The sequence below is a fragment of the Synchiropus splendidus genome, chromosome 6, assembly GCF_027744825.2.
Source record: "Synchiropus splendidus isolate RoL2022-P1 chromosome 6, RoL_Sspl_1.0, whole genome shotgun sequence".
NCBI lineage: Eukaryota > Metazoa > Chordata > Actinopteri > Syngnathiformes > Callionymidae > Synchiropus > Synchiropus splendidus.
In genome coordinates this window covers 14,113,682-14,122,611 of record NC_071339.1, presented here as the reverse complement: position 1 = coordinate 14,122,611, position 8,930 = coordinate 14,113,682, and the positions used below count along the sequence as shown (strand labels likewise).

The window sequence follows — 8,930 nt, the reverse complement described above, 5'->3', positions numbered from 1 at the left end:
GTGAAGGAAGAACTGATGGACACAGGTCCAGGGGTGACAGATGTTGGGACCTCACTTTGGGCTGTAGGGGTGTGAGCAGATGTCGACTGTGGTTCTGTGGTGGTTGATAGAACAACAGTAGAGGCTTCACTGCCTGTAGTTGCAAATTTATTTGGGCTTGTATTTTCAGCAGTTGAGTACTCATCGGTTGTTGTCTCTGGTGGAGCTAAAGTTGCTTCAGAAGTTGATGAGGACTTGGTCGATGAAGACATGGCATCGGTTGAGGTTTGAACGACGGTTAATGGGCTTGGAGCTGTGATCGATACTGTAGTCGAGTCTTTCAAGAACTCAGAAGTTGTCTGGAACATTTCAGTAGTTGTTGCAACAGAGGAGAAGGTAGAACTGCTGGGGACAAATGTTGTGACCTCACTTTGGGCTGTAGGAGAGTTGACAGAGGTGGACCGTGGTTCTGTGGTGGTTGATGGAAGAATAGTGGAGGCTTCACTGCCTGTAGTTGCAAATGTATTTGGGCTTGTAGTTTCAGCAGTCGAGTACTCATCGGTTGTTGTCTCTGTTGGAGTCAAAGTTGCTTCAGAAGTTGATGAGGACTCTGTCGATAGGACCATGGCATCTGTCGAGGTTTGAACGACGGTGGATGGACTTGGAGCTGTGATCGGTTCGGTCGTCGAGTCTGTCATGAGCTCAGAAGTTGTCTGGAACATTTCAGTAGTTGTTGCATCAGAGGTGAAGGAAGAACTGCTGGACACAGGTCCAGGGGTGACAGATGTTGGGACCTCACTTTGGGCTGTAGGGGTGTGAGGAGATGTCGACTGTGGTTCTGTGGTGGTTGATGGAAGACGAGTGGAGGCTTCACTGCCTGTACTTGCAAGTGTTGTGGGGCTTGTAGATTCAGCAGTCGAGTACTCATCAGTTGTTGTCTCTGGTGGAGTCAAAGTTGCTTCAGAAGTTGATGAGGACTTGGTCAATGAAGTCGTGGCATCAGTTGAGGTTTGAACGACGGTGGATGGACTTGGAGTTGTGATCGGTACTGTAGTCGAGTCTGTCATGAGCTCTGAAGTTGTCTGGAACATTTCAGTAGTTGTTGCATCAGAGGAGAAGGGAGAACTGCTGGAGACAGATGTTGTGACCTCAGTTTGGGCTGTAGGAGAGTTGACAGACGTGGACCGTGGTTCTGTGGTGGTTGATGGAAGAATAGTGGAGGCTTCACTGCCTGTAGTTGCAAGTGCTGTGGGGCTTGTAGTTTCAGCAGTCGAGTACTCATCGGCTGTTGTCTCTGTTGGAGTTAAAGTTGCTTCAGAAGTTGATGAGGACTCTGTCGATGAAGACATGGCATCGGTCGAGGTTTGAACAATGGTGGATGGACTTGGAGTTGTGATCGGTTCTGTCGTCAAGTCTGTCATGAGCTCAGAAGTTGTCTGGAACATTTCAGTAGTTGTTGCATCAGAGGAGAAGGGAGAACTGCTGGAGACAGATGTTGTGACCTCAGTTTGGGCGGTAGGAGAGTTGACAGAGGTGGACCGTGGTTCTGTGGTGGTTGATGGAAGAACAGTGGAGGCTTCACTGCCTGTAGTTGCAAATGTATTTGGGCTTGTAGTTTCAGCAGTCGAGTACTCATCGGTTGTTGTCTCTGTTGGAGTCAAAGTTGCTTCAGAAGTTGATGAGGACTCTGTCGATAGGACCATGGCATCTGTCGAGGTTTGAACGACGGTGGATGGACTTGGAGCTGTGATCGGTTCTGTCGTCGAGTCTGTCATGAGCTCAGAAGTTGTCTGGAACATTTCAGTAGTTGTTGCGTCAGAGGTGAAGGTAGAACTGCTGGACACAGGTCCAGGGGTGACAGATGTTGGGACCTCAGTTTGGGCTGTAGGGGTGTGAGGAGATGTCGACTGTGGTTCTGTGGTGGTTGATGGAAGAACTGTAGAGGCTTCACTGCCTGTAGTTGCAAATGTATTTGGGCTTGTAGTTTCAGCAGTCGAGTACTCATCGGTTGTTGTCTCTGTTGGAGTTAAAGTTGCTTCAGAAGTTGATGAGGACTCTGTCAATGAAGTCGTGGCATCAGTTGAGGTTTGAACGACGGTGGATGGACTTGGAGTTGTGATCGGTACTGTAGTCGAGTCTGTCATGAGCTCTGAAGTTGTCTGGAACATTTCAGTAGTTGTTGCATCAGAGGAGAAGGGAGAACTGCTGGAGACAGATGTTGTGACCTCAGTTTGGGCTGTAGGAGAGTTGACAGACGTGGACCGTGGTCCTGTGGTGGTTGATGAAAGAACAGTAGAGGCTTCACTGCCTGTAGTTGCAAATGTATTTGGGCTTGTAGTTTCAGCAGTCGAGTACTCATCGGTTGTTGTCTCTGGTGGAGTTAAAATTGCTTCAGAAGTTGATGAGGACTCTGTCGATGAAGACATGGCATCTGTCGAGGTTTGAACGACGGTGGATGGACTTGGAGTTGTGATCGGTTCTGTAGTCGAGTCTGTCAAGACCTCAGAAGTTGTCTGGAACATTTCAGTAGTTGTTGCATCAGAGGTGAAGGAAGAACTGCTGGAGACAGATGTTGGGACCTCACTTTGGGCTGTAGGGGTGTGAGCAGATGTCGACTGTGGTTCTGTGGTGGTTGATGGAAGACGAGTGGAGGCTTCACTGCCTGTACTTGCAAGTGTTGTGGGGCTTGTAGATTCAGCAGTCGAGTACTCATCCGTTGTTGTCTCTGGTGGAGTCAAAGTTGCTTCAGAAGTTGATGAGGACTTGGTCAATGAAGTCGTGGCATCAGTTGAGGTTTGAACCACGGTGGATGGACTTGGAGTTGTGATCGGTACTGTAGTCAAGTCTGTCATGAGCTCTGAAGTTGTCTGGAACATTTCAGTAGTTGTTGCATCAGAGGAGAAGGGAGAACTGCTGGAGACAGATGTTGTGACCTCAGTTTGGGCTGTAGGGGTGTTGACAGACGTGGACCGTGGTTCTGTGGTGGTTGATGGAAGAATAGTGGAGGCTTCACTGCCTGTAGTTGCAAGTGCTGTGGGGCTTGTAGTTTCAGCAGTCGAGTACTCATCGGTTGTTGTCTCTGGTGGAGCTAAAGTTGCTTCAGAAGTTGATGAGGACTTGGTCGATGAAGACATGGCATCGGTTGAGGTTTGAACGACGGTTAATGGGCTTGGAGCTGTGATCGATACTGTAGTCGAGTCTTTCAAGAACTCAGAAGTTGTCTGGAACATTTCAGTAGTTGTTGCAACAGAGGAGAAGGTAGAACTGCTGGGGACAAATGTTGTGACCTCAGTTTGGGCTGTAGGAGAGTTGACAGAGGTGGACCGTGGTTCTGTGGTGGTTGATGGAAGAACAGTGGAGGCTTCACTGCCTGTAGTTGCAAATGTATTTGGGCTTGTAGTTTCAGCAGTCGAGTACTCATCGGTTGTTGTCTCTGTTGGAGTCAAAGTTGCTTCAGAAGTTGATGAGGACTCTGTCGATAGGACCATGGCATCTGTCGAGGTTTGAACGACGGTGGATGGACTTGGAGCTGTGATCGGTTCTGTCGTCGAGTCTGTCATGAGCTCAGAATTTGTCTGGAACATTTCAGTAGTTGTTGCGTCAGAGGTGAAGGAAGAACTGCTGGACACAGGTCCAGGGGTGACAGATGTTGGGACCTCAGTTTGGGCTGTAGGGGTGTGAGGAGATGTCGACTGTGGTTCTGTGGTGGTTGATGGAAGAACTGTAGAGGCTTCACTGCCTGTAGTTGCAAATGTATTTGGGCTTGTAGTTTCAGCAGTCGAGTACTCATCGGTTGTTGTCTCTGTTGGAGTTAAAGTTGCTTCAGAAGTTGATGAGGACTCTGTCAATGAAGTCGTGGCATCAGTTGAGGTTTGAACGACGGTGGATGGACTTGGAGTTGTGATCGGTACTGTAGTCGAGTCTGTCATGAGCTCTGAAGTTGTCTGGAACATTTCAGTAGTTGTTGCATCAGAGGAGAAGGGAGAACTGCTGGAGACAGATGTTGTGACCTCAGTTTGGGCTGTAGGGGTGTTGACAAACGTGGACCGTGGTTCTGTGGTGGTTGATGGAAGAATAGTGGAGGCTTCACTGCCTGTAGTTGCAAGTGCTGTGGGGCTTGTAGTTTCAGCAGTCGAGTACTCATCGGCTGTTGTCTCTGGTGGAGTTAAAGTTGCTTCAGAAGTTGATGAGGACTCTGTCGACGAAGACATGGCATCGGTCGAGGTTTGAACGACGGTGGATGGACTTGGAGTTTTGATCGGTACTGTAGTCGAGTCTGTCATGAGCTCTGAAGTTGTCTGGAACATTTCAGTAGTTGTTGGATCAGAGGTGAAGGAAGAACTGATGGACACAGGTCCAGGGGTGACAGATGTTGGGACCTCACTTTGGGCTGTAGGGGTGTGAGCAGATGTCGACTGTGGTTCTGTGGTGGTTGATAGAACAACAGTAGAGGCTTCACTGCCTGTAGTTGCAAATTTATTTGGGCTTGTATTTTCAGCAGTTGAGTACTCATCGGTTGTTGTCTCTGGTGGAGCTAAAGTTGCTTCAGAAGTTGATGAGGACTTGGTCGATGAAGACATGGCATCGGTTGAGGTTTGAACGACGGTTAATGGGCTTGGAGCTGTGATCGATACTGTAGTCGAGTCTTTCAAGAACTCAGAAGTTGTCTGGAACATTTCAGTAGTTGTTGCAACAGAGGAGAAGGTAGAACTGCTGGGGACAAATGTTGTGACCTCACTTTGGGCTGTAGGAGAGTTGACAGAGGTGGACCGTGGTTCTGTGGTGGTTGATGGAAGAATAGTGGAGGCTTCACTGCCTGTAGTTGCAAATGTATTTGGGCTTGTAGTTTCAGCAGTCGAGTACTCATCGGTTGTTGTCTCTGTTGGAGTCAAAGTTGCTTCAGAAGTTGATGAGGACTCTGTCGATAGGACCATGGCATCTGTCGAGGTTTGAACGACGGTGGATGGACTTGGAGCTGTGATCGGTTCGGTCGTCGAGTCTGTCATGAGCTCAGAAGTTGTCTGGAACATTTCAGTAGTTGTTGCATCAGAGGTGAAGGAAGAACTGCTGGACACAGGTCCAGGGGTGACAGATGTTGGGACCTCACTTTGGGCTGTAGGGGTGTGAGGAGATGTCGACTGTGGTTCTGTGGTGGTTGATGGAAGACGAGTGGAGGCTTCACTGCCTGTACTTGCAAGTGTTGTGGGGCTTGTAGATTCAGCAGTCGAGTACTCATCAGTTGTTGTCTCTGGTGGAGTCAAAGTTGCTTCAGAAGTTGATGAGGACTTGGTCAATGAAGTCGTGGCATCAGTTGAGGTTTGAACGACGGTGGATGGACTTGGAGTTGTGATCGGTACTGTAGTCGAGTCTGTCATGAGCTCTGAAGTTGTCTGGAACATTTCAGTAGTTGTTGCATCAGAGGAGAAGGGAGAACTGCTGGAGACAGATGTTGTGACCTCAGTTTGGGCTGTAGGAGAGTTGACAGACGTGGACCGTGGTTCTGTGGTGGTTGATGGAAGAATAGTGGAGGCTTCACTGCCTGTAGTTGCAAGTGCTGTGGGGCTTGTAGTTTCAGCAGTCGAGTACTCATCGGCTGTTGTCTCTGTTGGAGTTAAAGTTGCTTCAGAAGTTGATGAGGACTCTGTCGATGAAGACATGGCATCGGTCGAGGTTTGAACAATGGTGGATGGACTTGGAGTTGTGATCGGTTCTGTCGTCAAGTCTGTCATGAGCTCAGAAGTTGTCTGGAACATTTCAGTAGTTGTTGCATCAGAGGAGAAGGGAGAACTGCTGGAGACAGATGTTGTGACCTCAGTTTGGGCTGTCGGGGTGTTGACAGACGTGGACCGTGGTTCTGTGGTGGTTGATGAAAGAACAGTAGAGGCTTCACTGCCTGTAGTTGCAAATGTATTTGGGCTTGTAGTTTCAGCAGTCGAGTACTCATCGGTTGTTGTCTCTGGTGGAGTTAAAATTGCTTCAGAAGTTGATGAGGAGTCTGTCGATGAAGTCATGGCATCTGTCGAGGTTTGAACGACGGTGGATGGACTTGGAGTTGTGATCGGTTCTGTAGTCGAGTCTGTCAAGACCTCAGAAGTTGTCTGGAACATTTCAGTAGTTGTTGCATCAGAGGTGAAGGAAGAACTGCTGGAGACAGATGTTGGGACCTCACTTTGGGCTGTAGGGGTGTGAGCAGATGTCGACTGTGGTTCTGTGGTGGTTGATGGAAGACGAGTGGAGGCTTCACTGCCTGTACTTGCAAGTGTTGTGGGGCTTGTAGATTCAGCAGTCGAGTACTCATCCGTTGTTGTCTCTGGTGGAGTCAAAGTTGCTTCAGAAGTTGATGAGGACTTGGTCAATGAAGTCGTGGCATCAGTTGAGGTTTGAACCACGGTGGATGGACTTGGAGTTGTGATCGGTACTGTAGTCAAGTCTGTCATGAGCTCTGAAGTTGTCTGGAACATTTCAGTAGTTGTTGCATCAGAGGAGAAGGGAGAACTGCTGGAGACAGATGTTGTGACCTCAGTTTGGGCTGTAGGGGTGTTGACAGACGTGGACCGTGGTTCTGTGGTGGTTGATGGAAGAATAGTGGAGGCTTCACTGCCTGTAGTTGCAAGTGCTGTGGGGCTTGTAGTTTCAGCAGTCGAGTACTCATCGGTTGTTGTCTCTGGTGGAGCTAAAGTTGCTTCAGAAGTTGATGAGGACTTGGTCGATGAAGACATGGCATCGGTTGAGGTTTGAACGACGGTTAATGGGCTTGGAGCTGTGATCGATACTGTAGTCGAGTCTTTCAAGAACTCAGAAGTTGTCTGGAACATTTCAGTAGTTGTTGCAACAGAGGAGAAGGTAGAACTGCTGGGGACAAATGTTGTGACCTCAGTTTGGGCTGTAGGAGAGTTGACAGAGGTGGACCGTGGTTCTGTGGTGGTTGATGGAAGAACAGTGGAGGCTTCACTGCCTGTAGTTGCAAATGTATTTGGGCTTGTAGTTTCAGCAGTCGAGTACTCATCGGTTGTTGTCTCTGTTGGAGTCAAAGTTGCTTCAGAAGTTGATGAGGACTCTGTCGATAGGACCATGGCATCTGTCGAGGTTTGAACGACGGTGGATGGACTTGGAGCTGTGATCGGTTCTGTCGTCGAGTCTGTCATGAGCTCAGAATTTGTCTGGAACATTTCAGTAGTTGTTGCGTCAGAGGTGAAGGAAGAACTGCTGGACACAGGTCCAGGGGTGACAGATGTTGGGACCTCAGTTTGGGCTGTAGGGGTGTGAGGAGATGTCGACTGTGGTTCTGTGGTGGTTGATGGAAGAACTGTAGAGGCTTCACTGCCTGTAGTTGCAAATGTATTTGGGCTTGTAGTTTCAGCAGTCGAGTACTCATCGGTTGTTGTCTCTGTTGGAGTTAAAGTTGCTTCAGAAGTTGATGAGGACTCTGTCAATGAAGTCGTGGCATCAGTTGAGGTTTGAACGACGGTGGATGGACTTGGAGTTGTGATCGGTACTGTAGTCGAGTCTGTCATGAGCTCTGAAGTTGTCTGGAACATTTCAGTAGTTGTTGCATCAGAGGAGAAGGGAGAACTGCTGGAGACAGATGTTGTGACCTCAGTTTGGGCTGTAGGGGTGTTGACAAACGTGGACCGTGGTTCTGTGGTGGTTGATGGAAGAATAGTGGAGGCTTCACTGCCTGTAGTTGCAAGTGCTGTGGGGCTTGTAGTTTCAGCAGTCGAGTACTCATCGGCTGTTGTCTCTGGTGGAGTTAAAGTTGCTTCAGAAGTTGATGAGGACTCTGTCGACGAAGACATGGCATCGGTCGAGGTTTGAACGACGGTGGATGGACTTGGAGTTTTGATCGGTACTGTAGTCGAGTCTGTCATGAGCTCTGAAGTTGTCTGGAACATTTCAGTAGTTGTTGGATCAGAGGTGAAGGAAGAACTGATGGACACAGGTCCAGGGGTGACAGATGTTGGGACCTCACTTTGGGCTGTAGGGGTGTGAGCAGATGTCGACTGTGGTTCTGTGGTGGTTGATAGAACAACAGTAGAGGCTTCACTGCCTGTAGTTGCAAATTTATTTGGGCTTGTATTTTCAGCAGTTGAGTACTCATCGGTTGTTGTCTCTGGTGGAGCTAAAGTTGCTTCAGAAGTTGATGAGGACTTGGTCGATGAAGACATGGCATCGGTTGAGGTTTGAACGACGGTTAATGGGCTTGGAGTTGTGATCGGTTCTGTAGTCGAGTCTTTCAAGAACTCAGAAGTTGTCTGGAACATTTCAGTAGTTGTTGCAACAGAGGAGAAGGTAGAACTGCTGGGGACAAATGTTGTGACCTCAGTTTGGGCTGTAGGAGAGTTGACAGAGGTGGACCGTGGTTCTGTGGTGGTTGATGGTAGAATAGTGGAGGCTTCACTGCCTGTAGTTGCAAATGTATTTGGGCTTGTAGTTTCAGCAGTCGAGTACTCATCGGCTGTTGTCTCTGTTGGAGTTAAAGTTGCTTCAGAAGTTGATGAGGACTTGGTCGATGAAGACATGGCATCGGTCGAGGTTTGAACGACGGTGGATGGACTTGGAGTTGTGATCGGTACTGTCGTCGAGTCTGTCAAGAGCTCAGAAGTTCTCTGGAACATTTCAGTAGTTGTTGCATCAGAGGTGAAGGAAGAACTGCTGGAGAAAGATGTTGTGACCTCAGTTTGAACAACGGAAAATGGGCTTTCAGTTGTGATCGGTTCTGTAGTTGTGTCCGTGATGACCGCAAAAGTTGTCTGGAACACTTCAGTTGTCATTGCATCAGAGGAGAAGGGAGAACTGCTGGAGACAGCTTCAGAAGTTCTTTGTCCTCTTTGGCTTGTTGCACCATCGACCGATGTCTTGTCAGAGAATTCACTACTTTTTGTTGGAAGTGTTGTCGGGTTCGTATCTTCCATAGTTGAGTCCTCATCAGTTGCAAATGTTGACGTTTTTGA

General features: G+C 48.5%; 1 protein-coding gene across 1 annotated transcript; it reads right to left on the bottom strand.

Moving 5' to 3' along the window:
• Positions 1-1,794: 1,794 nt before the first annotated feature.
• On the bottom strand, positions 1,795-8,209 carry LOC128760439 (uncharacterized). The gene is made up of 3 exons (XM_053867854.1): positions 7,575-8,209; positions 2,427-2,846; positions 1,795-1,812 (listed from the first exon to the last, which is right to left on the bottom strand). Exons 1-3 carry the CDS (start codon positions 8,142-8,144, stop codon positions 1,795-1,797), a joined length of 1,008 nt encoding a protein of 335 aa, XP_053723829.1. The 5' UTR covers positions 8,145-8,209.
• Between the last annotated feature and the right edge of the window lie 721 nt (positions 8,210-8,930).